At 40.9% G+C, this 27,911-nt stretch overlaps 2 protein-coding genes across 2 annotated transcripts in view; one reads left to right on the top strand and one right to left on the bottom strand.

Annotated features, from left to right (window-relative positions):
* Window positions 1-1,191: 1,191 nt before the first annotated feature.
* Window positions 1,192-11,424, bottom strand: MBD4 (methyl-CpG binding domain 4, DNA glycosylase). Its single transcript, XM_044451601.1, has 8 exons — window positions 11,333-11,424; window positions 9,592-9,849; window positions 7,856-8,715; window positions 7,001-7,075; window positions 5,738-5,872; window positions 4,889-5,038; window positions 3,520-3,623; window positions 1,192-3,024 (listed from the first exon to the last, which is right to left on the bottom strand). The coding sequence occupies exons 1-8, from the start codon at window positions 11,368-11,370 to the stop codon at window positions 2,944-2,946; spliced, it is 1,701 nt and encodes a 566-aa protein (XP_044307536.1). The 5' UTR covers window positions 11,371-11,424; the 3' UTR covers window positions 1,192-2,943.
* A 401-nt stretch (window positions 11,425-11,825) lies between these two features.
* Window positions 11,826-27,911, top strand: part of IFT122 (intraflagellar transport 122) — a 71,558-nt gene continuing 55,472 nt past the window's right edge. Inside the window, exons 1-7 of the mRNA XM_044451467.1 lie at window positions 11,826-11,874; window positions 15,518-15,584; window positions 16,638-16,722; window positions 18,467-18,545; window positions 22,224-22,300; window positions 23,914-23,980; window positions 24,536-24,682. Coding sequence (XP_044307402.1) covers window positions 11,834-11,874; window positions 15,518-15,584; window positions 16,638-16,722; window positions 18,467-18,545; window positions 22,224-22,300; window positions 23,914-23,980; window positions 24,536-24,682 — 563 coding nt within the window. The 5' untranslated portion in view covers window positions 11,826-11,833. The remainder of the gene's footprint in view (window positions 11,875-15,517; window positions 15,585-16,637; window positions 16,723-18,466; window positions 18,546-22,223; window positions 22,301-23,913; window positions 23,981-24,535; window positions 24,683-27,911) is intronic.

Raw genomic sequence — 27,911 nt, 5'->3', positions numbered from 1 at the left:
ACCCAAGAGCGCCGGCGAGGAAGATGCCCCTCCGCTATATCCTCTTAGGCAGGCCGGGGGTCGAAAGACACGGCGAACCCCGTAGGGCGCCGCCGCTGCTCCTGCTTACGCGCGCTCATTAGAGCACAAGGCAAAAGTGGCATTTCGGCGGGCGTCAAGGCAACCGGTGCGCCCGCTCGCCGCTGATTGGCGGAGAGACGCCGCTCCGAATGTCGTGCCGGCCGTCGTGGAAGCGGCTCGCCCGGACGGCGCAGGCCGGACTCTCACCTCGGAAGCGCCTCTGCGACTGAGCGTCTGTTTTGCGGCTGGATTAGGCCTTCTCAAGAGCACGAATGGTTAAAAGCAGGACCGAACCTGAAATGGTAACAGGTTTATGCTTTGGCCGTCTTTCCTCGCCCATCTCCTTTTACATGGGTATCCGCAGAGATTATTTGGGAAGCGGGGAAAGGCGCACGGAAGTTTGCGGCACCGCTGGAACACACCTGTGCTCTTTCCCGTGTGCGCTCCCCATATTTGATTAGCATCGCATTCCGTGACATTGAGAGGCCTTTACAGAGTGGTAGAAGATCTTGGGAGCGGAACAGCACTGTGTATTCATTCATTACACTTGTATACTGCCCAACAGTTGAAGCTCTCTGGGCAGTTCAGAACAATTTAAAATAATGTAAAACATAAAACACGGTATAACAATTTTAAAAGATAGCAGTGTAAAAATGAAAGTGAAATCTAGTAGAGGTACAGAAATTTCAATACATTACAGAAGTTAAAACTGTCTGAAACTAAAATTCCTGGGGAAATATTAAGGACTTCACCTGGTGCTGGAAAGACTTCCATGTAGGTGCCAGATGAGCCTCTCTGGGAAGTTCATTTCATAATTTGGGTGCCACAAAAGAAAAGGCACTTAGTAGACACCCACCTGACTTCTTTTGATCTTAGGATATAGGAAAGTATATATGGAAAGAGACTGTCCTTCCGGTGACCTTGCCCCAGGCTGTTTAAGGCTTTGGATGTTAATGCCAGCACTTTGCATCTGGCTGGACATGGTCTGACAAAAAATGCAGATGATAAAGGTACCAGCCTAATAGGATCATCTTGGACAGTCCCCATCAACAGTCTTCCTGCCATGTTTTGAACCAACAGATGTTTCTGGATCATTTTCAAAGGTAACTTCATGTATAATGCAGAAGAGTGTTACATTCAAGAATTTCAACAAAATTTTATTTGGAGTAAGGGATGAAAATGCACCTAGGAAAAAAGCAGGGGAACACTTACATGCACAAAAACATAAGAATTTCTCTCTCTCAAGAATGTAATATATTTTATGGCTTTGCTGCCTTTTTCATAACATTGTCTTCAAATATCTTGTTCTAGAAAAACTTCATTTTGGAAATACTGGTGAACCTCCTTTCTCAGCCTGGTGTCCTGCAGGAATTTTGGACTACAACTCCCAGCATTCCTAACCAGTGGCCATGCAAGCTGTAGCTGATGGGAGTTCAAGTCTAAAACATCTGGTGGACACGAGGCTAGAGAAGTGTCTTTAGTAGTAGAAGTGGAAAAGTTTGATCAGGGTTTAGGGCTCACATTGCTATCAGCTACGTTTTAACATTAGCTAACAATACAGGTTTTGCCTAGCTTGAATTTTGTTGCTATTCAGAACAACCTAATGACTGAAATTGGGGAGGGGGGGCAGCTACACCTCTTGCCCCTGAGCAGATGTCCATGCCACTGCATGTGCAGCCAGATCCTCTTTATACTTATTGAGAAGTAAGTTCTGCTGAGGACAGTGTGGTCTACTCCCAAGTAACTATAAACTGTACAGTCAAGCTTGTAAAGCTGCTTCACTTACCCACTTCTGCAGATGCCAGTTGGAAAGCATGATGCTATACATGGCTACCCAGTAGTACCACTAAGTTCAGTGGACTTGCAAGCGGATGTAAAAGATTCTCCCCTTTCTGATAGGGTAGCTAGATTAATTTTACTCTGTTCCAAAGATAGTGTAAGTGTGTGACACCTTAAGGACTAGCCAATTTATTATGGCGGAAGCCAGCCTTACTCAGTTTGATGCTCCCTAACCTTGTTTGTCTGTTTGCATTTCTATGCCGCCCCATGTCCCAAAGGTTCTCTGGGCAGCTCACCAAATAGCTCCATGGCCTTTGCAACTGCATGCAATTCAGCCTTTCTGAATGTGAAGACCAAGGATTTTGGACAAGTCTTAATGTTCTTGTCTGCTCGCCATGCTGACTGTGGTCAATGGGAGTTCAAGTCCAAAATGAATGAAGATAGCCAGTGTGCTGTAGCAATTCTTAAATAACCCAACAAACCATGCCAGCTGGGTTCAGTGAACCCACATTGGTGTGAGTAATTAGGGAATTCTGGCAGATGGTGGCTTGTTTCAACTGGGCCTGTCCGATTGTGTCAACTGGGCCACCGTTAAGTTTTCTTCAACTAGCACAGTAAAAGTCTCACTTTCAGCCCCCTGTCCAGCATCTCTGTACAAATCATTCTCTTTAAAACTTGGCTGAACACCTGCCTCCTTGAATCAGTTTGCCTTCGTGAAAGCAAGAAACACACCAGGCTGCTTCACCAACCAAGTTCATATCTCCTGGGTCTGTATTGGCAAGATTACATATTAGAAACACTCGGTGTGTATCAAACTGCATCTACCACAGAAGGAGCTGATGGTTATTCCACAGTTATATTGCAATCTTACTATACTGTAAAACATGCTTCACAATTTGATATTTGCCTTGTTGAAAGCCTAAACAATTTAGAAACTGTCACTTGTGTTAAAATATTTTAGTCAAATTTATTACAGTGTTTACATATTAAGTACATAAACCAACACTGGACCCAAATACACATATAAAAATGAATGTTATAGTGACTAGGAAGGACAGCAGAAAGAGCATTTTTTTAAAAAATGAGATGTGCACCTATACTAAGCTATTCACTAAGATTCAGCTTCTCCTGGTTTTCCCAAAGCCAGTTATGATACACGTTCAGCTTATGGTCTTGTGGCTGTACCTGAAAAAGAATCAAAATTTATTGAAGCAACACAAAGTTTGGATCATGCTTAGAGTAAGCACACAACAGGAATCAGTTCTGAGGCTTAATGGAGCAATTCTGTGTATGCCTCCCTGGAACTATGTCCTCAAGGAACAGCATGAAGCTTAGTTCTGACTAAAGGGAAATAGGCTCAAGCCTAACACCTAGATATGATGGAAGATCAAAACCCAAGCTCCTGTTGTGCAGTAACTGCAAGGCTGAGGAAGGAGCGAGTGCAGTAGGGAAAATGGATTCATCCTGTAAGGCTACTGCTACATAGCAAAGATTGGGCTGCTACACCCAATATGCAGCTGCCCTTCTGCATCGTCTAGAGGCCATCCCTGGCTTTAGGTCTTGTAACACACGAATAAGGACTTGCAGGTTCCGGACTGTGGACTTTCCATTCCATTATTAAAATCAGCAGCAGGGCTCCAATATCATTCACAGGTTTAAGCACATGCCAGCTTCTGTTACCTCTTTCCACTCATTGACACAGAAGATCCTGTAAGAGTCGTTCCCGTATTTTCCAATCCCATGCAACTCAATTGGATACTTCCATTGTTTGACCAAATACTCATCTAAGGAACAAAAACCCATACCATAAACCAAAACTGATTTAATTAATGTCTTTTGCTTTTAAGCTGGGGAAACTTACTTATACAATTAAGAAGATGCCTGTATCAATTAAGAAAAAACAAGGATATTTAATTTAAAAACAATCACAATCTTCTTGATTGATTAAGAAAATATAGTAATCTTAACTTGTTGTATACACAGTATAACAGCCAGACACTACATACAGCCCCTGAAGCCCCTGGTTTCTAAGCAGTGGGAACACAAATAGTAGTGCAACAGTTGCAGCTCTCAGACACTCACTTAAATCATTCCGGCTAATGCAGCGGTCCTCAGACTTTTCCAGGCTGCCACTCCCTTTCCTCTTGGGCAACAACCTTAGCAGTCCCACACCTCTTTCTTTGCAGTAGGTCTATTGCTCTACTGCAAATTTAAAACAACCAATTACTGCCCCCCCATCTATCCACCCCCAGGGGGCAGGACTGCCCAGTTTGGGAATCGCTGGTCTAAGGCTACATTACAGAAGTCACATGTAAATGTAATGCCTGCAACTAAATTGTAGTTCTTGCCAAACCACTTTAAAACTCTTCCATGATCGATATGGATGCTTTCTAAAGAGAAAGCATAACCATTGTGCTCTGAACCTCTCCATGCTGCCTCATTTCCCCTTGAAGCTAAAAACTTACCTAAAAGTAAGTCTTAGCATAGTAGGACTTAAGATTACACTGTTAATTAATCTTTTGCAAATCTTTGTTGTGTTAATATTACAGATTTTAAGAATAGAAGGAAAGACAGTTTTAGAAAGGGAAAGTACCAATTAAATATAAGGCAGGCTCATGAAGAGAACTTGTATGTGCTTATCTCAGAATCACAGCCTACATTGAAAGCTGTGGTATTATAGTGCCTCCATGGGTGAGCCAGCAGGTCTCCAAATCTTGTCCCAGCCATGGGCAATCTTATGCATGTTTAGACAGATGATTAGACATTTTCTTGCTGACTGTGGAATGCTGGGAGTTGTGGGACTTGCTTTCTGTCTAAATAAGCAGAGAATTTCAATGGCCTTGGGCAAATGACCCAAGAATTCAACTGGTATGAATTCTTCTGCCAGTCATGGCTTTGTCCTGCAATATCAGGACAAGATTGACTTACTTTACAGGGCTCTAGTAAAGACCCCCGAGATAATGTACACAAAGCACTCTGAACCTTCAAGGAATATAGTATAAATAGTATAAATTTTGAGAACTATTACTACATGGCCAAGAGAAGCTACCTGAAAATTTTATGATGGTCCGTGCTCTGAGTTCATACAGTCCAAGAGGTTTAAGTAGCTCTGACATTTCCTTCCAGTTGGCAGTCCTTGCTATTGTAGGGGATGGGTATTTCTTCAGAAATTCCCAGAGCACAGGGATAGCCATTTTTCCTAGTTAGAAAAAGATACTGTAAAGAGTAAAGTCCGTGCAGAATTCCTTTGCAAAGCAGACTGTAGCTTCACAAACAGTGTCTTATACAGAAGTCAACTGGTATGAATTCTTCTGCCAGTCATGGTTTTCAGCCACAGTTATGTCTGGCTAGATTGACATGTGTCTGTCACCACACAGCAAGGGCATCCATGACTGAAAATGAGCCTTGTGTGATACAGTTCTACGCTGCAGAAATACATGTTGTTTTCCAATAAACAAACAATTCACCAGCTCAATTTTTCAATTGTATGTATGATCTTTATCTTACATAAGGCATTAAACAAACACACTAAACACATTGCAAGTCAGTGTGCTATAGTGGTTAGAGCACTGAACTGGGATTCAGGTTCTAGTCCCTGCTTGGCATGATGAAACTCACTGGATGACTTGTCCCTCCTAGGTGACAAAATGGAGAGGTAGAGGTGGATTCTGTACGTCTCCTTGGGCTCCTTGCAGTAAAAAAGGCAGGGTATCAATAGAATAAATAGCAAAATGTAATTTTGCAGCAAAAGCTTACTTTGCAGAGTTGAAGGTCAACATTGGCCTATCGCTTTCCTGCTCCTCACTCATACAGCTAAGCAGGAATCTCTTTTCTGGGGATTTATCCCATACTGCTAAGATGGTACATGAGAAGAACCATGTTTATAATTCTTATTTACCTGAGGTCCTGTTCAAGAATATGGTTGCGATTAGAAGCTTCCATGGATCATGAAAAAGTGTTTCCTGAACCAAATTAAAAGGAGAGCGAGGTGGAGTCCATTTCCTAAAGGCCTTCCTTCTAGGTGGGCTTGGAGCTAAATGCACACAAACAATCAAAAAGTGAAGGTCACTTATTGTTTTTTCTTTTAACCCACCTCTGTTTGCAAACAGAAAGGGCATGGTATGAATTGCCTCTTCAGGCTCTGAAGAAGCCCGTATTTTAAAAGATGACACCACTTCTAACTTGCACAGCTTTTTCAGTAGCTCGCTATATAATTAGCAGCAGGGTCACTGGTTGGTCCTGTAACAAGTCTTCCCCTTCTATTTTCCTACCAAAGCCTGAAGTTGTTCCTTGCTAAGTAAATAGTTAATAAGAAAAAAAAACCAAATCAGAAATCATGGTTCTTCCAAGCTTGTTCTCATTAACTAGAGTTTTAAACAAGCCACAGTTGCACCAAGGGGAAACTATGGTTTGTTTAAAACAGAAGTGGATTCCTCCATTCATTCTCATGGGGAAGGGGAGTATTCCAGGCAGAGTCTCACTATGGGTCATTCAATGGTTTTCCATGGCTTCTCTGCCAAGCCAATCAGTTTATACAAGACTGTATCAATTCAGTCTTTATTACAGTCAACAAACCATATGTAAGACTGAATATTGCAGCATCAAGACTGATAGTTAGCTCTTTAGAAAGGATTCTTTCCTGCTCTGATGTAATTAATTCCTCAATACTACATATACTGGACACCTGTATAATATAAGTAAATAAGCAGAGACTGCTAGATCAGATCAAGGGCCTATCTAGTTCAGCATATTGTTTGCACAGTGTTCTACAACAACTGTTCATATAAGCTAAATGCTGGTAATAGTTTGACATACGTTGAAATGAGTAATACTATCGAATTCTATGCTTTTAATTGAACAAATAATTCTATACCCGTTTATACATGAAGAGGCCTGTGGCTTAAGGCTAATCACCTAGCAATGTCTTCTTTTTATACAGAAATGGAAGGTTGGCAGCTAAATTACTGCAATTGTATTTGGAAGCAAATAACACCAAGTTTGATGACAGAGGCTTATTCCAACATAAATGAGCATTATCTTGAACATGTGGGTACAAATTCAAATTCATTTCTCCCTGGGTAAATATATTTGGGAGCAGGCTGCAAATCTGACTGATAAGTCTTGTAATCCCCCAGAAAGTATTTCCAAGAAAACGTTTTACCTTCTTTGATTAATTTACTGGAAAAATATGGACTGGTTTTCCTTCTTTTCACTTGGGTCCTTTGAATATGGTTCTCTAAATGTTGAAAAACAAATGTTAGTATGTAATTTCTTGTGAATTTGCATGATAGCTAATGATGTTTTCACTTTTGTATGTGCTTTTCTGTTATGATGTTTCAGCATAGAGAATTCTCTGCCATGAAAATGCTATGGATTAGGACCCTGCTTAATAAACAATTAGTTAAAATAATAATATCAGCTTTAAAGTCTGTAAGCTAAGCTTTTGTATAATGCAATTAGAAATGCAATGCACTACAGAGTGCCATATAGTGAAGAAAAAACAGTATCAACTGGATGCAGCAGGAAATTATGATTACAGGCAAAGTCAGGGGAATGCTACCTGACAGAAAGAACTAGTCACATCAAATCACAGGGCTGGTTCCAGATTGGTCTTTATGAGTGGAAAGTGTTGGGATCCAGCAATGACATCCAACTGCAAGAAGGGGGAAGGGAGGTGATCTCCTTGCCATTTTCCCTTTCTCCCTGCAACCTCCAGCATCATTTCTCATACTGCTCCAGTAGGTCCCCCAGCTATCCATAGCAGCTTTTCTTTAGGCCCAGGAGGAAGTAGGAATGGCAAAGATTCCATTCCCACCTCAACAGGATCCCTGTGAATCTGGGATCCAGCCCACAGAGCTGCCCTCCCCACTCGGGCTGAGAATTATGGGAGCTGCAGTCCAAAAGATCTGGAGGGCACCAGGCAGTCAGTGTACACGAACATTGAAAAATCCTTTCTACTATTAATTTGAAGTGAACCTATTAGGATTTTAGAAGAGCGTCACTTAGAAATAAATACCTTTGACTAATGTGAAACTATTCTCATTTAAGGTCTGTTGAACACTAGCATCCACACTGGAAGCAATCTTTAAATCTTGGCTCTCTGAAGGCACACAATTTCTCTGCATTTCCAGTGGTGATAGGTTTTCAGCAACAGCAACTTCAACAATGCTGGAACCTTCAGCACATTTCAAACCTTCAATGTCTGACTTGTGTTCCAAGAAAGCTTCATTTGGCTGAACCCGTCGCTCCAATTTCTGCTCAGAAAGAAGAAGTTCATCCTTTAAGCATGCTTTCCTTTTTCTTTTCTTTGAGTCTCTCTGGCCCACTTTGTGGGCACTGCTATTGTCATTATTAAAACTACATAATGTGTTCTTTTGTCTGGATTTTCTAACATTTTCAGTTAATTGATTGTTATATGATTGTCTCTTCTGTCTTTTGTTTTGGTCATCACCCAAATTCTTCATACTTGAACACTTTCTGGCTTTCTTAACTTGGTTCCTTTTTCTGGCAGTACCATTTTGTTCAGCTTTAAAACCATCATCCTTTATGTTATCCACAGTGATCCCACCTTGTAAAGGTATAGAAATATCTTGCTGATCTTCAGCATTGTTTTGGAATTCTAGAATGTTATTTTGCAGAGAAGCTATATCCTTTCCTTCACTACTTTCTAGTCCAGAATCCAGAATCTGGCTCTGAGACATACAGCTGCTTGCTTTGGACTCCACAGTGCTGCTGCCAGATTCTTCGGTTCTCGATAATGCACTCTTCCAAACAGAGGTTGCAAAATCAAAATCCTCTAGTTTAAGAACAGTCTCTTTGTTCTTTTTAAAGTAATCCAAAAGAGCACATTTGGATCTGATCTTCGTTCCTTGAGGACTAACAAGAAACACACACAAACACAGACCAAAGAGTTAGTTCAGTACTGTAAAGCACACAAATATTGGAAAACATAACTACCTGTAGATGAGACTGTGAGAAAGCAAGAGGTACATTTACAAATAAATATTAGGAGACAAATAAACAAACTCGAAAAGGCAATACTGAAACTAAGTATAAATAAGTTTACAGTTTAAGAGTGGTGCCAGAATCACAACTGAAATATGAGATACATTTTTTAAAGAAAGGGGTGGATTTATTATTATTATACTGCATTTATATCCCACCTCTTTTCCTCTTGTGAGGAGCCCAAAGTGGCTTACTTAGTTCCATTTTATCTGACTACAACACAGCCCTGTGAGGTAGCTCAGGCTGAAAGGGAGTGACTGGCCCAAACTCACCCAGTTAGCTTCTCGACGAGTGGGAGTTAGAACCTGGACCCCCCAGCACTGAGGATTTAGTATTTGCAAATAATGTATTTATAAGTACATTATGAAGCACAGAATGGATCACTTTTTGGAGCCCTGAAGCGGAATTCAGGCCTTCCTAAGAAAGCACTGAGGAACTGCAGTGGAAAAAGGCAGCAGACCCTTGTTTAATCCAGCCCTGAAGATTCATCTTTCAGTCGTACAGGACATCTCATTCCTCCATTCCCATCCAGAGCCTGTTGCACTGGGTCATCAAAAGCAAGCCCCAGCATGGGAAGGACACCAGCAGATATTTTCAGCTAAGTGAGCTTTGGATCAGGTGCATGGAACAGTGTGTGGTACTGGGCAAAACGGAAAGCATTGTTACACTAGAGGAGATCTAAACAGTTTAAAATTTGTACAGGTTAGCTTCATTTATAGGTACACTATCCCTATAAATTCGCATTACCTGATGAAATAAATGTCGTATCTTCCTGCAGTTTTTCCAGTCTGTCTTTGCTTTATTACCTTCTTCCATCCTTCCAGAACAGCTTTGTGATGAAAGGGAAGCACTAAAGGTGTAGTTGTTTTCTGTTCTATACACTGTGGGGGACTTCCTGTGATGGTTACCATTTCTTCTTTCTTGTGACCAAAATAGTCCCCTGCTGTTGTTTTTTCTTCCTTTGATTTGCTTGCAGCTCCAGCCAAGTGTGCATCACTTATGTCACTGCAGTGAATATAAGAACATCAGAACCAGCCTTCTCTTTTAACCCATTTTTTGTGTGGAAGTTATTCAAACTATTTTAGCATTTTAACCGCCCAAGCTCTACAATGCCCCTTTAATCCTCAAAGTTGTGCATTTCTATCTGGCTTAGAACCAAGCTATCGCCCTTCTTCCAAATTAATCTGTCCAGGTCTTAAGATCTTCTGAAGGAGCCATTTTGTCAAGACTGCTGCCTTCAGAGGCATGTTTTGTAACAGCCTAAGAGGGCCTTTTCCAAGGGAGGCTGGGTTTGCTCCTTCTCCACTGTTCTTCTGCCCACAGGAAAAACGGTTTTATTCAGGAAGGTAGCTGGCCTGTAAGTGGGCTTGCCAAATAGGTGCTGTTTTAATTTTTCTATAATTTTATGTTCATATAGTATATTAATAAATGTTATTGTTTTAATCACTATTAATTGTATGTGTAAGCTGTCCTGAGTGGCATCTTCTAGTAGAGAGGAGAGGTACAAATTAAATCATAATAAAATTCCATTTTTTTTTCACAGGAGAAGTTAAATAATGGCTGAAACAGGGTCTCCAATTCCTAGATACTACTGAGAGAGACAAAAGAAGATATATACCCAATTTTGTGAACTTCTCAGGGGCCATATGGCTGGTCAGGTAGGGCAGAATGTAGATATCCAGAAATTTTTAACTTCACTTCTCATCATTCCTGACATTGGCTATATTTCCAAGAGCTTCTGGGAGTTGACAACCAAACATCTGGAGTTCTACTTTCTGCCTATCCATAATTTAGGATACATTCAAGTGGATGATTCCCAGTACTACCTATCAAAAGACAATATGGGCATTGTCTTTCCCTCTTTAAGACAACTCAAAAATGATCAGGGGGCTGGAGCAATTCTCCTATGAGGAGCAGCTACAACTGGGACTGTTCTGCTGATAGAGGTGCTTAAAATAATGCACAGGGAGGCACTTTTCCTCCCTTTCCCAGCTCCTGATCCTTAAAGAAAAAGTTTTTCATGTAGGATGCGTGTTATCAGTGCAATCCTGAAGACCCAATCTGATGCCCTCCAGATGTGCTGGACTAGAATTCCCACCATTCCAAGACAACATAGCAATGCTCCAAAACATCTGCAAGGCACCAAGTTGAGGAAGACTGCCATATCCAAACAGGCTGTCCAAGTGGTTATTATTATTATTATTTGGTTTTCAGCTTTCCTTAGATGCTGGAATGGGGCAACCACGGCACAAGGATAACAGCCGTGAAAGCTGCCAGGACGTCATTCCGATCGGAAGCATTGCCATGATCTTGATCAGCCAGAGGAGCGTGATGTGGTGTCAACAGAAAATAGGCACCCATTCCACACTTTTATGACATCACCGCTCACAAGAGCCCGTGCCGGAACGCAAGTGGGAGGCATATCATGCACCTATCGCCTACTTCAAAATCCCTGCTCTCACACCTTCCTCCCACGGGAAGTCCTTACCTGTCCTGAAGGTGTTCCGTCGCGTCCTGAGCTAACATCTTGCATAGTTTCGTTCAGATTTGTATCACGCATGCGCAATCCTCCCGTCGTCTTCTCTCTCCCCCCCCCCGTCCCCCAGTGGCAAAACAAGAGATGCTCCTTTCCCGCCCGGAAACCTGATGGGAGGGGCGAAGGCGGAAGCAAGTTGTATCGCGCGAGCAGTGCGTTTACAGTCCGAGAATTTGGCGCACGCGCACTTCTCTTACAGTCCCGCTTTTTTCACCCGTGGGACTAGGCTGCACAGTTCGTTGGAAATTGTAGTTGGGAATCACGGGGGAAGACTTAAGGCATGCGCAGAGCCGTCTGTGGGAGCTGAGGCGCATTCCTTTCAGAGCGGCTTCCCTGCGCAGGGAGGGGGATGACTGCGCATGCGTGTTGCCTGGGGAGCCAGCCTGGCGTCCTGTGTAAATACTAAAAGTGGGAGTTGGGTGCCGGGCGGGGGGGTGCGCAGGAGGGGGCAACATGCGAGCTGCGCTGACCTGGCGGGACAAGGCCGACCAGTGGTAAGAGCGGGTGGGGTACGTGGGTGGGGGGAGAGCAGCAACAGGTCGCGGCGGCGTTGTCGTGGGGGTAGCAGCGGTCTTAGTCTGCCATTCCAGAGAGCATCACCTCATTTCTACTATTATTAATAATATTCAGTTATTCTTATTTGCAATAATAACTCATGTCTATCCCACTCTTCTACCAGAGGGGACACAGCATAGCAGTAAAACCATAACGTTTACGCACTTAGCCTTTAACCCGTTCTTCAGATGTTTGGGAGTTCAACTCTCATTTAGGCACAGCTAGCATGGCCGATGATGAGGAATGCTGGGAGTTGTAGTACAAAACATCTGGAGGACACCAGGTTGGGGAAGGCACTGGTAGACAGTATCATAATAAAATGCATCTTGAAAAGTTCTATAGGTGGTGTTTATTTATTTATGTAATTAAAGTAGGTTTAGATCATGTTTCTATAAAAGAAATTTCCAAGGTGGTGTCCAACAGATCGAAACAATAAGAGCAGCAATAATACAGGCATTTAAATCACCACCACAACAATCACTAAAACAAAAGATGAGTGATGTGCCCATTGAGCAAGCCTCTGTGAGTGAAAGTGTTTTGCAAAGGACCACTTTGGCACAACTTGTTAACTGGGCAGGTTAATAGTAAAAGGTGTTCCTTCAGATGGCTGGACCCTAAACTAATTAAGACTTTAAAGGTTAAAAGAAACACTTTGAATCAGACCTGAAAATCAATTGGTAACCAGTGCAGATTTTTCAAGATTGGGATGCTGAAATCTCAGTGCTGATACTACGTTGGCAGATAACTGTTGCATTTGGGTCCATCTGGAGGATTGTCAAAGGCAACCCTAAGTAGAGCATGTTGCAGTTATCTATGATGTGACCAGTGCATGGATAAGTTGCCAAATCAGACTGACTGAGGAAAGCTTGCAGCTGACACATTCTGCAAAATCGTGCAGTGGCTTCCTTTGCTACAGCTGCAACCTGGAATTACAGGGACAGCGCAGGATCGCCAAGCACTCCCAAGCTAAGACCTTGATCTTTCGGGAATACTGTAACTTCTTTTCCCAAATAGATGAAGCTCTACCCCCAGACTTGACTTTCTACTATCCAATAGTACCTCCACCTGCATTTGATGTTGGTTTGTTCATTATTAAGCCAAGGCAACATGAAATCCCTTGCAAAGAGCAGTAGAGCTACCTCTACTCAGTCATATATTGGTGGCACTTCACTCCAAAGCTCTGAATTCCTTCTCCCAGAAGATCTACATAGATATTAATTAATGCAGGGGACAAAATAGGCCAAAGGTGGTTCTTCAGCACCACCTTCTGGACCTGATTTGATGGAAAGAAACCACTGCAATATGATGCCTTCAGCGCTTAGCTGCACTAGGTGGCCTGGAAGGGTACCATGATTGAGGGTATCAAAAACCAGTTCATATCCCAGCCAAAAGCAATGAGTCCTCACAACTAATATCATCCAAATATATCATAATTGTTTGGCCACAACCTTGGCCAGAAATTGTAGTTACTTGAACTATTTTGGGGCAAAGGACTGTGTCTTTATTAAAAGTCCTGCCTTCTTCGAAAAAGAGGGAACAACCCCCTCCTACAAAGAGGCATTAATTGTCTTAGCCATAGCAACAGTCTTCTCTTGACTGATTTAATCAGGTAAACAGGTTGAGTGGCTCACATTACTGCAGGCACCCTGCCCTCATCTTTGACATCTGCAAGCTGAAAGGAATCCAATATATCTGGGGAAGTACTTGTCAAAGTCACATCCAATAATGGAATTGAAATCTAGGCAGCTATGCATGACTTTGTATGCAAGGAATGAAACAAATTACTGTGAGCCACTCATTTCTCTTGACTTCCCACTTCAAGCTCCTGGCAAAGGAGGCCCTGCATAGTAAAGCATCATTGATTTATTCTAGGCAGATGTGAAGGTAGCAGAGGAGTAAACTCTCTTCGCTGCTATGATTGCTGGGAGTAGGTCTCTAAGGAAGCAATCCTTTGGCTCCTAGACATTGTCTGAGGGGCCATAGGATGCTGGGGATTCTCCACTCCAAGGTCAGAGACAGCACTGCCTCTCAGTCGCCAGCACTGAAAGAGCTGCATTGGCTGGCCTCCAGGAATAAAGCCACCTCAGAGCATGGAAAAGGCATTTTGGTAGGCAAGGAGGGAAGGTGAGGCCAGGGTATAAGCTATCCTGAGACCTTGTCACTTCCTTTCTCTCTCTTTCTGAAATATTGTTGCTAGATAAGCAAAAAATGTGTTGCAGGAGGATGACGAGCTGAAGATTGTCTTGACCATTTTTTCTGCCTTGCACTGGATTATCAGAAGCCTCCCCATTTATCTTTAGCCTCTGCTTAGTTTGATTCATCCTGCATTTTTCTCCATTTATTCTAGTTGGCCTTCCCATTTTATTGTCCTTAGCTCCTTGTAAAACCAAGAAACTGATTTGGCTATACCAGCGAGGAAAGAGGGCTTAAGCATGGTGGTGTCAACTACCCAGGCAATTTCCATATTCCACAGATCAATGAGGAGTTTGGCAGTTGAATCAACCAAAGACACACAAAACACTCCCAGCAAATTCAGATCATTCAGATCCATAAAATGCCTAGGGCAGATCATCTTATATATTAGCATCCGCACCAGCCCCAGAAGTGATATGTGCATGACAACAGAGTTGTTATGTCACTTCTCCATCTTGAGAGCACTTACTTCATCCAAAAAGAATACTAGATTAGCAGGAGGGCCTGCAATACTAAGAAACTAAAAGATGTTATTGTGTAAATTGGCAGCATTGTATACTAAAAGATTGTCACAGTCAGAGTATCTTCAGATTTTGATGGAAATGACGCAAAGATGGAACTTGATGAATTTCAGAAAGGGGAGCACAGTGCAGTTTTACCTGTATTTATTTACAGAAGACATTTCAGGATTAATTCCCTGACAGATTGACTCATAAGGATGGAACAAAAGAAGAGGGAAAGAACAAAGATAAGAACTTCATTCATTGAAATAGTGCATGCTGTCTGTTCATTTATCTATACCTGTATGCAAAAACTCAGGCATATGTTCTAAATCCAGCCACCCTAAATTTCCAGCCTGACCTTTTCTGGGATCCGTAGATGGTGATGTTCCTTTCTCCCAACTTTTACTTGTTTCTTGACTTTTGCACTTGCCCCCATTCTAAAGAATGTACTGCTGTTCCTAAGTTTTCCTGCAAAAGATTTCCAGCAAAATCCTTTCATTAGCTAGCTAAGAAATAACTGTTGCTGGTGTTCGGCTTGAGGGTGCATATTTTATTAATATTTCTGTATTGCTTTTCAACCTTTTTTTGTAAGTAGGCTCACAGTAACAAAATGAATTTGATAGGCATATGATAGTGCTTTCTTTATGCTAATCTGATTTAAGAATATTAGTTGTGAACAGTGTTAGGAACTGTCCCCTGGAAGAAATATATGAGCATTCTGACAAATGAATTTTAATTCAAGCAGACACCCACAAACGTAATTTTGTAAAAATGATCAAAAGGGTGCAGGACCTATATTCACAGGTCCATGGAACCACCACATGGAAAATATTGCAGATAAGAGAGAATTTGTTTTTCCTTTTAACACCTTCTTTTGTTTTCACAGTATTTATGACCTTGCATTCAAGCCTGATGGAACTCAACTCATAATTGCTTCTGGAAACAGATTACTGGTATTTTTTAAATTCTGGTTTATTTATTATGCCTTAGAATAATCAAAACAATTTCACTCCTTTTGTTTAATAAAACATATTTTTAAAATTGTGTCAAACTTTTTAACTGTGATATAGTTTGCTATGTTAAAAACATTTGGTTTACGTATGTCTTTAAACAGAGACATTTATTTATTCATTCACATATTTATATGCTGCCTGTAACTGCCAAAGTCCTTCCTAGTTGGTTTACAAGTAACAACATATTAAAACCTATTAAAATAGTTAAAAGAATAAAACATCAATACAACAACGTTAAGAAATATAAAAAAATGCCACTAGCATTCATAAGGACTAAGTATTAATTTTTTAAAAGGTATGTCTTTGCCTGGCACCGAAAATAAAATAAAATGGAGCCAGGTGAGTTTCTCTAGGGAGGAAGTTCCAGAGATGAGGAGCAGAAATAGAAAAGGTCCTTCACCTATTTGCCACCCCTCTCCCCTCCCTGAGGTGTGGCTCTCACAGAAGGGCCTCCTATGCTGATCTTAGGGATATTGGTGGGTATATATGGGTGTAGACAGTTCTTCAGGTAGCCCCAAGCCATTTAGGGTTCTATATGTCAAAACAAGCACCTTGAACTGGGCGCAGGCCACAACTGGTAACCAGTTTAGTTCTTTCAAAACTGGTGCTATATGGGCCACTCTAGAAGTGCCAGTCACCAATTGAGTGGCCTGATTTTGTACCAGCTGCAATCACTGGACCACCTTCAAGGGCAGAGCACGTTACAATAATCTATTTTGGAGGTAACCAGTGCATGGGTGACTATCTTCAGGTTCCCCCTGTCTAGATAAGGGGGAACCTGGTAAATCTGCCATAACTGAAAATCTTGTATATCTGATTTATATATATATATATATATATATATATATATATATATATATACACACACACACACACACATAATCTTGTCAATCTAATATTTATTTTTAATAATCACACTTAAACTTTCAGCTGAGCCGTGTTGATTTTGTACACTTGAAGTCTTATATTCTCCTTTTAATTTTATCTCTACAGGTGTATGACACTTCTGATGGAACTTTAATTCAGCCTTTAAAAGCACATAAGGAGACAGTATACTGTGTAGCTTATGCAAATGATGGTAATTTGAATCTTCTGAATTTCTTCAGTTCATTGATCATGTTTTCATGTTTCACAGAAATTTGAGGGCCAAAAAGTAGCTTTACTATTGGGTTTTATAGCCAATCTAATAATAAGATATTCACAAATATTTTAACTCTTCTGTTGATTGTACTGTATTCATTATACAAATAAAACGTCTAGTGGAAAGTACTAGGTATGAAATTAAGTCAGTATTAAGTATGGAAAAAATCGTGCCTTTTATTAACACCTTTATTTTTCAAGTAAAGTAGCTGCATTGGGATCAGCAATACCACACATTGACAAATACAGAACCCAGCAGGGATATGTGTATTAACAAAATGTATTTGCTTATGTTGCATAAGGATAACAGAACAATGTTCATTTGATTTTTTGCCAACATAGCTTACTCTACTTGAGCAGCCAATCTGCAGTTGGCACATCTCAACTGTGTGATTAGGACAGATGAATCAGTTCTGTGAATCAGATATTGCTTTGATTCTCTGTTACAGTGATGCCCACAGCAATGGCATCTTTCCCACTTCCATTTTTCAGCAGCAGCAGGCCCTACTAGTTCTCAGGTTGCCTCTGTCAATGTGCCTGGCAAGCTGGCTAAGTAACTTACTTGGATCAAGTCTAGAATCAGGTTTACTAGGAAGATAGATTTTTGGCATATTCACACTATCATGGGTTGATCATATTTCAAAGAATGGAAGTGTTTAAGTAGGCATTGTCCACTATGTGAAAACAACAACTCAAGAACACCCATTTTGTCTACTATTTGATCTTGCATTTGAAAGTGAATGTGGAAGCCATCTGGTCACAGGTGTCTATTCCACCTTTAGTTTTATTATAATTTAAAAGACAATCTCAGGCTTGAAATCATGATATGAGTTTCCTGCATTGATATGTGCTGAAAAAAAATCACTGCCCATCCATTCTTGATGCACAATTTACAAGTGTTGTATATTCTTGAAAACTAAAATGCTGCTCTTGACACATCTGGATTTGAGGGCACGTTGCCTTGGGGAGATTTCTGAAATGCTACATGTCAGTTCACACTTTGTCATTGTCATGGCTGAGGACTGCTAAGAGCATAAAGGTGTGCAAGAGTAATACAGAAGTTCCATTAGGATACATCTGTTTGACTCCACTTGTCAACATATAGCAAGGATAATAAACCTTTTTCAGCACAAGGACTGAATTCTATTTCAAAGAAGCTCTTCAGGGCTTCCAGTGTTACTCCAGTATTGGGTTGGAACACAGGCCAAAAGGGCTCATAAGTACGCAAGGCAAGCCTCTGTGCATGTACGTTAAAGTAAACAGGGCAATACTTAGCAGGACTAAATCACTAAGCAGTTTGTTTTGTACCCCCTGTGCCCCATAGGAAAAGCTCTTAGCTCTGATTGGCATCTGTTGGGAGCTGAGAGTTTTTCCCTCAGTGACAGAGGCACAGGTCCAAGGGAAGACGCTGTCAGTCTGCATGAGGGACTCCTGCAAGCCTGGAGGATTCCCATCCCTGACACAGAATTAATGAAGAACGTATATAAAATATACACAATAAAGTCCTGGTTGTGCTCCATGTGGCGTATGAATCTGTGAAAACAGTTCTAGGGATAGAGCTTTGATTCTTGCTGATGTGAGAGCATTCAACTGGTAGTAAATAATGGCATTCAGTGCCTGTGATAGATTAGCAGCTGTAAAACTGTTTCATAGCTTTCACTGGCTTCCACACAATTTCCTAGGGAAGCGTTTTGCTTCAGGAGCTGCAGACAAAACTGTGATCATCTGGACTTCAAAGTTAGAAGGTATCCTGAAGTACACGTAAGTGATTGCTTCAAGAGTTTACATATCTTTGTTTTTAATTAACATTTTTGTGTAACTACTCCAATAATAATTACTATTAATATTCAGAAGGCACATGAGCACAGTTAAAATATAAATAGAGCCTGAAGGAAGTAGAAAGATGTAAGGGACAGAATATGGTGTCCAAGATTCAGATGAAATATAAGGGATGAGAATGGAATATTGAAATCAACAGGAGGGACTCTCTCATTACATAAACAATTTAAAGGGCTCTGGTGCATTTCATATGCCTCTGAATCCGCTAGTACATATACATGCTGGGCCACCTCTTGCACCATAGAAGATCAGCCCAGCACTGAGAGTGCAAATGCTGTACAACCAGCACTTTGCCATGCAGCAAAATAGGGATGGGGAGGTAGTTGTGTTGTTGTGTCATCTGAAGTCATCCTGATTCACTTCAGGTGGCTTACTTTTTTTGGCAACAGGCCACCCTGACAGCCCGTGGCTGGTTCTAGGGTTTGTACAATCCACAATAGGTTTTCATGTCATCTAAACCTAGAGGAACAGCTTCATTGTGGACTGTGGGATTGGTTAGTGAGCCACTGGTCAAGAATGCAAATATTTCAAACAGTTTTTTTTAAAAAAATTACTGAGTTGTCAGATCTGGATGGAGTATATGGGGCCCAAGCAGTACTTAAACCCTTAGACCTTCCTCCTGATGGGGCACATTTGCTTCCTCCTATTGCGTTTCCTTTTCAAAGAGATTTTTTTTTGACTGGCCAGATACCTGCAGTAAGCACTATGAAAGCATGCCATAAAAAATCAGATGGAGCCAGTATCATCTACTCCTCCTCCGCCGCCTCCTCCTCCTTCATAGTGTTATTAGTATTATTAGTGGTGGCAGCAGTAGAATTAGCATTATTAGTATTATTTTCATTTCTATGTCGCCCAATAGCTAAAGCTCTCTGGGTGGTTCACAGCAGTTCATAAACACAACCAGATGATGTTCACTATTCCACTCTTTTTCAGCCTTCTAATTTACAACCTGGGAATAATAAATCTCACTTACCTCGCAAAGTTGCTATGAAAATTGCTGAAATGACTTATGCAGAGGACACTAAACAGTTCTGTAAATCTATTAAAAAATAAGTCTTCTGTGCTTTCACCTGTACTGCATATACTATGGCAGATTTAGTCAAGCTGATTTTAATTTGCTACACATTAAAAAATCCCCTTCCCAATAGGTTCCCGTGACCAGAATTAACCTTCTTGTTTTTCTTGCTTTTAATTAGACTACTCTATCTGGTCCATTACAACTATTCTGTTAAGTTGGAAGCAGATGTATAAGACAGACTTGTGAGTAGCTGCTTCCATGGTTGCACCCAGCAAGAGAAACAAGTGCCCTCAGATGACTAAACACCAAAGTCTTTTAACCTGCAAGTGTGCTTGTCTCATGACTTTTGTGTGTATTACAATTGCCCTAGCACATGTTTTAGGTACAGTGCCTAATAATGCAGAAACATAGACTGGTAGCTTTGGTAGATTTATTTAGAAGAGTGGTGTAGAAAGTAGTCTGAATGCCAGGGGTTGCATTAAACTCTGTTTCAATTTCTTAACAAACATCTGTCATTCAAGAGAAATCTTGGTTTTTTCCAGAATAGTAATCTTTCCCCCATTTCCCACTGCATCTGAAATTATTTCAAGGCACAGCAAAGCAATAAACAGCCTGTGCTCCTGGCAGACTATCAAACTGCTGAGGGGAGAGGAACTTCAGCACCTGGTTTTCTAGGACAGAACCAGTGCTCTGAGGAAGCATTCTGCTGATAATATCCCTGAGCTGTCTTCTGATTTATATCTGTCTTGACAATTTCCATGTATGTTACTTGCTGCACTTCCCTGCTCCCTTTAACAACTGAAGCATACAGGAAAATTGACTACATAAAAACAGGTTGCAACAGAGAGGGAGATGATGGAAATTAAAACATATAAAATGTAATATCTAAAAGCCCTGGCAAATAAAGGATGTCCAAGTCTGCTCCAACCATGCCTTCTTGCCAGAAGAATTCCAGAGCTCAGACACCACAACGGAGAGGCCTCTTCCATGGGTTACCACCTCTCTTGCCTCTGAAGCAAATGCAGGTCCACAGAAGGGCTGCCAAGAAAGATCTTAATAACCATGAAGATTCCCATGGAAGGAGTTGCTTAAGATACTGTAGCACTAAGCCATCTAGAGCAAGGGTCAGGAAGCTGTGGAGCTCTAGATTAGGGATGTGCAAGGAATCTCTTTGTGGGTGGGAATTGATCGGATTCCCCGGTTATGGCTCCCTGGACCCTGAACTCTTTTCCATCAGCCCTGATGCCAAAGTCTTGGTGAATGCACCCTGTGTTTATGGAGTGCTCGCCCCTCGCTATGCCTGAAGCTGCCACTTGCAGCAGCGGGTGGGGAAGAAGGTTGGTCTCTGCGAATGGTAACTGGCAGGCTGGCTTGCAGCGCCCCTCTTCTGTGACTGCTGCTTCAGCAGCAGTGGGCAAGGAAGGTGGTTGATTGCCAGGGTGGTGCCTGGCATCCCTGCTTGCAGCAGCCTGTATCCACTCCTGATGGGGAAAGTTGTTTGAACAGCTGGAGGTCCATGAGTATTTTTGGACTTCTGCCTGGCTTGGCTCGTTTTGTAGGACTGGGTGAAGCATGAGAGGAAGTCAGCAGATCCTAGAGGGATGGATCCAAAAGGTTTGTCTGAACCCTAATTAGATGGCACTAGAATACAACCCCCATGAGCCCTGACCAGTGGCTATGCTTGCTAGGGCTAATGAAAATTGCAGTCCAACAGCATTCAAAGAGCTACATGTTCCCCACTCCTGTTTTAGGGCTTTAACATTTAGAACCATCACCTTAAATTGAGCTTTGAAAAAAGTTGTTTGACCTGCAGTATGTACATTTTTAGGATGGAGTGTATGAAGAATGTTGGGAACAATAGATGGCAAAAGAAGAAGGGGTCGGCAGAGGATGAGGTGGCTAGATGGAGTCACTGAAGCAGTTGATGTGAGCTTAAGTGGACTCGGGATGGTGGAGGACAGGAAGGCCTGGAGGAATGTTGTCCATGGGGTCGCGATGGGTCGGACACGACTTTGCAACTAACAACAACAACAACGTGAAGAATGTTACATATCTCACAAGTTATTCATTGATACAGTGTTGAAGATGGAGGACAGGCCTATGGGCCAGGTTGTATCTGCCTGGGGTCCTAATCTGGCACCCCCTTCCTCCTGACTGCCAATCATTTCCTGGTTTGCAATTTTTCTAGAAGGTTGAAATGCCTCTCCTATGGCTTGGTCAGTGATAGTTAGAGCTTTAAACTATAATTTGCTGATATTTTCCCTGACCTTTTGCCCTTGGGTCCTCAGACAGGGGTCTGCAACTCCAGGAATTTATTTAAAATTGAATTTGGGCCTTGGGCTGGAAGAAGTTTGATACCAGTGGTGTAAGAAATATCTGTAAGCTTGTCCTCATGTTTAAAGGATAGAGATATGTTGCATCTGAATCATTGTCAAAACATTTGGATTCATTTTGATTTGTTTTCAGTTGCTGAAACAAGTGTGGTGAGGTATTTCTTCAAATATTATCTACAGTTCTTGGCTAATTTTAGTTAGCTGTTTCTGGACTGTTCCCTTTCAGTGTTGTTTATTAATTTGTTTCAGGCACAATGATTCCATACAGTGTGTATCCTATAATCCTGTGACACACCAACTAGCGTCCTGCTCCTCCAGTGATTTTGGTATGTCTTCTACAGCTATGATTTTTTAAAATCCTGTGGCTTCACATAGTAGGGAGGAAGAGCTCAGGCAGAGGCACAACAGCTTCTGCACTATAAGTGTCAGCAGTCCAAAAAGCAAAATCCAAATTCCAGGTGAGCTAATGTCATAGAATCATAGAATAGTAGAGTTGGAAGGGGCATGAAGGCCATCGGGTCCAACCCCCTGCTGTTGCAGGACACCCATTTACACCATTCCACTTTGATGGCTGTTCAGTTTTGCCTTCAGTCTCTCCAGTGTGGGAGATGCCCACAACGTCTCTGGACAACTGATCCCACTGTTGTATTTCTCTAACAGTGAGGAAACTTTTCCTGATACCTAGCTTGAATTTGGGTTGTTGCAACTTGAATTGATTATTCTGTGTACTACACAGCAAGAAGAGATCTTGTCTTTCCTCTTTGTGACAGCCTTTGAGGTACTTATAGAGTGATACCATGTCCACCTCCCCCCACCCCCCCATCTTCTCTAGGCTGAACATGCCCAGGTCTCTCAGTCTGTCCTGTGGGGCTTTCCCCCTGTCTCCTTCCACTGCACCTCCCCCAATATACTTTGGAGGATCTCCCTGCTCTTCAGAACAGATTTTGAGTGTGCACAGGAAACTGCAAAGGGGAGGGGAAATTGTCCCATTCCTTGCTGTGCTGTCCAAAGCTGTTCTGTCACACAGATGGGCTAACTGCATCCACCCTCAAGAGAAGATTGTATTAAGGCTGTGAAACACCCAGAGAGCTTAATCTTCTGAGCAGTACCGAAAATTAATTATGCCAGGTTACATTGTTCTGGTGCCCTGCAGAGATTATGGACTATAATTTCCATAAGCTATATCCAGCATTTATTTATTTATTTATTTATTTATTTATTAAAACATTTTTATGCTGCCCCATTCGCCGAAGCCTCGGGGCGGCTTACAACAATAAATAAAAGTAATTATAATATAAATTACAATAAATATAAACATTAAAAATCCAAAAATACAATATAAAATAAGCCGCCCTGGCCAGATAAGATCAAGTAATACTAACAGTTAAAATGCCGCTTTAATAAAAAGTTCTTCGCCTGGCGCCGAAAAACAAATAACGACAGCGCCAGGCGGACCTCTCTGGGGAGCGCATTCCATAACTTAGGCGCCACCGCAGAGGGATAATGGGAGTTGTCCAAAACACCTGGACAACAACCAGGTTGCTTATCCTTACAAAACTGTTTACTTTGACTGGCAACAACTTTCCCAGATCTCAAGCAAAGTTTGTCTGTCACATCTCCTGCTTTCCAGAGTCCTTTTAACAGGAGATGCGGAGGATTAAACCTGGGAGTCTCTGTATGCAAAGCTTTACTGCTGAACTACATCCTCCCCCCCCCCCCCCCCCCGGACTGGTGAGCAGTGGCGTTTGTGTAACTCTGTTAGACTTTGGAGAGGTACATAGAGTTAAGATGTGGGAATGGGAAGGACAGTGTCAGGCCAGGGAAAATTTACCCTCTTTTGTTAATATTGAAGAGTTATTTCATGCTTAAAAATCGTAATGCTTTGTGCAACAAATGTCATTGATCTCACTACTTTGCTGTTTTTGTTGTTGCTTTTAAGGCCTTTGGTCTCCTGAACAGAAGTCAGTCAATAAACATAAAGTCAGCAATAAGATCACCTGTTGTAGGTATGTAAATAGAATGCACAAGTATAGCAATTTCATTTTTGCAAATGACACATTTGAAAAACATTTTCTGGGATGTTTTTCCACCCAAAGGGCAAGCACTTTTGTCAGCTTAGAACAGAATTAACTCAAAGTAAAATCTGACAACATAGTATACAGAATGATGCAGTAGTGGCAACATGAGTTTGTCTAATGTATATGGATTTATAGATAAACAACAGTGACATTTAAGGGTTAGCATTTCATGGAAGATACGTTGAAAATCACTACACTTGAAATATGGATTTCCTTATGCTGCTCCTCCATTTGTTTTATTTGATCATGTACTGTCCAGTGCTTTTTGTAGAGGGATGTATTTAAAAGATATTCCCACAATAAAGTTACAGTACACTTGAGAGAATATTTGTCCCTAGAAGGAAGTAGTATAAGGAATATTCCCTTCACCTTAAGTCCTTTATACCTCCTCCCCTGAGTATAGAATTTAATTTTCATCAGTGTCTTGGGTCTCTCTTCTGCAGAGATGGGTATTTTCTGCCACGTCTATTATTCTTTTTTCAGTTGGACAAATGATGGACAGTATCTTGCTTTAGGGATGTTCAATGGTGTTGTCAGCATAAGAAATAAAAATGGTGAAGAGAAAGTCAAAATTGAACGACCAGGTGGATCTTTATCTCCAGTATGGTCTATTTCTTGGAATCCGTCAAGGTAAACTTTATATCTCTACTATGGGAAAAAAACCCAGTTGTAATTCTATCTATTGACACACCTTTACATTTTTATTATCTTCAATAGGTACTTCTGTATTCTGCTCTATTGATTTTGAGAGTGATATTGGTGGGTTTCTGGACATTTTTACAAATCTAAGTTTATGGGAGTAAATAGCATTACTTTATATTTACATTAGTATAAGAAACAAAAGGCCTATTTTTCTGTATGCTGCCTTTGTGTGAAAGGGAATATTTCACATTGTTCCTAAGCTTGACAAAGGCAAAGTTTCTCTTTCCATTGCAAAATCATCCAAGAATTTAAAGGCACTGCACAAATACATTTTCTATAAAAAACGTAGACTTTCCAGAGGGATAACCAAGTTAGTCTGCTAAAGTGAAGAAAGCCAAAGGTGGGGAGAATCTGAAAGGCTAACAACTTTATGTCAGCATATATTAGTTCATATTTAAGGTGCCCCAAAAAGATATTAAAGATAATATCTGGGATAAAATAGAGACCCGAGGTTGCTTTTGTCAAATTATTATTGTTAAGTCATTTGATAAAGCTCAAATGACTTAACAGTAATCCTCAGTACATCTTTTGGAACAGTGCAGCCAGGTAAAGTTGCAACTGTCATAAAATGGTACATGTTTCATATCAACTAAACTTCTCTCAAAGAAATCACAGGCAATGGTACCAATACAGCACAGCAAACAGGAGGGAATTATCTCCATTTAATTCCCAGTGCATGTTATACACCAAGGCAACTAAGGCTGTTTCAGTCCTAAACTGGGCCTAAAACCAGATTAAAATGAAAACATACCTGACTATGGGGTGGGCTTGGTTCATGGAAACATGCAAATATTTTATCCATCTTTTGAATGATTTGTGACATCTGAAAGTACCATGGGTAGCAGAAGATAAGATAATGTGCTCTTTTTTCTCTCTTGTTCTAATATATGTAGTTGGCCAGTTTTGTAGTTCACTGTTTGAGGTAGTATATTGTAACGGTAAATTTATTTCTCTGGAAGTTTGGCTGCATATGGTACAAACTAGCTCCCATTTATTTATTGATTTTAAAAAATATAAACCATTGGATATTGCATTTCATCAATGTATATATAAAACCATAGCTTACACAAATCTTTTAGGCCTCAGTTGTTTATTTTCTTTGGTGTCTGCACGGCTCAATATTCTGTGCCTTTCATTTTAACAACAAAAAAACCCCATCAAGTAAAAATCATAGTACTGATCAAAAAGAAATCTGATGTAATGCTTTTTTTGTTACAATTTGCAAACTCTAAGAATTAAGGGGAAAAGGCTAGTTGCTAAAGTTTTACAGTTAGGCTACACCAGGGTCTTAAGACATTATCTAAGAAACAAAGTATGTGACAACTGATCATTTCCTTCTTTCTATTATCTGCTTTTTCAATGCATGGAGTGTGGGTGGTGTGGACTCTGGAATGAGTTATATCCACTAAAAAGGGGAGTTCTTTGATTGCTGGGACTAATAAAATATTCCCTCTGTATCTTATTTGGTGCCTTTTTAAAAGAGGTTTGTTGTTTATATGTTATATGTGTGGCCCTTTCCATCTGAGAACCTGCGGGAATTAAGATTAAGAAGCAGCTGTAGACTGCTACTCCTGTAAAGCTGAAACTGTAATAAAACTTTGATCCCTCTACAAACCTAACACAGCCCTCAAAAGCCCCTTCAGTGCTCTTAGAATGCAGTGCTGAAAGATCTTTGGAGCTTTCATGAATCTCTGTTGGAAGGAAGTTCATTGTTTATAGGGCAGCTTCCAAGAAGGCCTCTCTGTTTGGCTAACTGTCCTGACAGGTAATATTATCCTCCCAGAATGCTCAATTTTCAAGATTGTGATAGAAAGCAGAGGAGAAGGAAGTCTTCTGGTTACAGAAGAACTGAGAATCATGTCACGTGGGATATGGCAGTAAATGCATGTTGTGTATAAATGCAGCAGGGAGCTGTTGCAAACTCCTTGTTCCTTGGTGCCTGTATCTGTATGTTGCTTATTCTGATCAGTTCTATAAATCAGGAGTAGGCAATGTGTAGACTTTATGCAGCTCCTGCTGCCTCCAGAGCAGCCCCTGTTGTGCCTCTGCAAAGCTGGTCTTCTTTTTACAAAAAATGACAGTCCAAATTAATTTTGTTAACTTTGTTAAAAAGTGTTTATAGTGATTAATGGAGTGCCAGAATGAATTGAAAGCAAACTAAATTCCACTGTTGCAGTATTATGAAGTGTTTTCCCTTCCTATTTTTACTTTTGGGTGGAGCACAACATGAACTGTGGCCCACAAGGTGGGTCTGTGGGACCTCCCATAGGTGCCCGTCTCTGTTATAGTTACATATAAACAGCTTATGGACATATAGAAGACATATTAAGTTTTTAATGTTGCTCATTTCAGCACTTTGAAAGAATATTATTTGAAGAATGAGACTTGACAGTTTCTTGGTATTTTCCCCAACTGTATCCTATAGAGAGCCATACTTTCCTAAGTGTGATAAATAAATGAGTCTGTACTGAAGAGAACTACTCATCATTCCACTTAGTAATAAAGTTTCACAATCTGTCTGGGAAAAGGTTATTTAAAGTTAGGAGAGTTGGTCTTGGATTAACTTATTTTGAAATTTGAGTTTTGTAGCAGTAGGAGATGCAAATGAACAATTAATACTTACAGTCAGTTGGAGAATCTCTGGACAGCTAGAGAAAGCGAAGAAGAGGAAGAGGCAGGTCACACGTGTTTAGAAGACATACCAGTTCTGAAGTCCATCACATGCAGTAGTCAGGGTAGTGAGGCAGAGGAAGAAGAGCGTGAGGAAGATGAGAGCCCTAGGAATGCCAGCTCGTGAGTGCAATATCAAGGAAATGAACCTATATTCTCTCAGTCTGAACCTACTTCTGTTATTTAAATATGCCATTTAAATATCCAGTGCTTCATTATCAATTTATAGTTTTGTTTTATAATATGTAAGCAATATTATGTGATTCCTTGAGTGGAGAACACTCTCACAACGGTAGTCCACATTGACTTTTGCCAACCGGTTGTTCTTTTTTTATAATCTAATCTGGCTCTTAGGATAATATTCAGTATATCTGTCAACAGAAATTCATGAAATATTCAACAGAAGTGAATGTTTTCTCAGACTTAGATGTTTGATACAGCAAGTTCTCAGAGCTTGAAGAGAATTGATGTGGGACATATTTGGGAA

This window comes from Varanus komodoensis, unplaced genomic scaffold (genome assembly GCF_004798865.1).
Source record: "Varanus komodoensis strain SLA01 unplaced genomic scaffold, ASM479886v1 scaffold6_2, whole genome shotgun sequence".
Classification (NCBI taxonomy): domain Eukaryota; kingdom Metazoa; phylum Chordata; class Lepidosauria; order Squamata; family Varanidae; genus Varanus; species Varanus komodoensis.
Note: the sequence above shows the minus strand (reverse complement) of the source record. Positions and strands in the feature narration are given on the sequence as shown.

Excerpts from the sequence above, each read along its gene's own strand:
- MBD4 (XM_044451601.1), bottom strand. The coding sequence starts at position 11,370 with ATGTTAGCTCAGGACGCGACGGAACACCTTCAGGACAG. Across the intron at positions 9,850-11,332 it reads ACGGAACACCTTCAGGACAG|TGACATAAGTGATGCACACT; the intron begins GTAAGGACTTCC and ends TATTCACTGCAG. Across the intron at positions 3,624-4,888 it reads GACCATCATAAAATTTTCAG|ATGAGTATTTGGTCAAACAA; the intron begins GTAGCTTCTCTT and ends TTTGTTCCTTAG.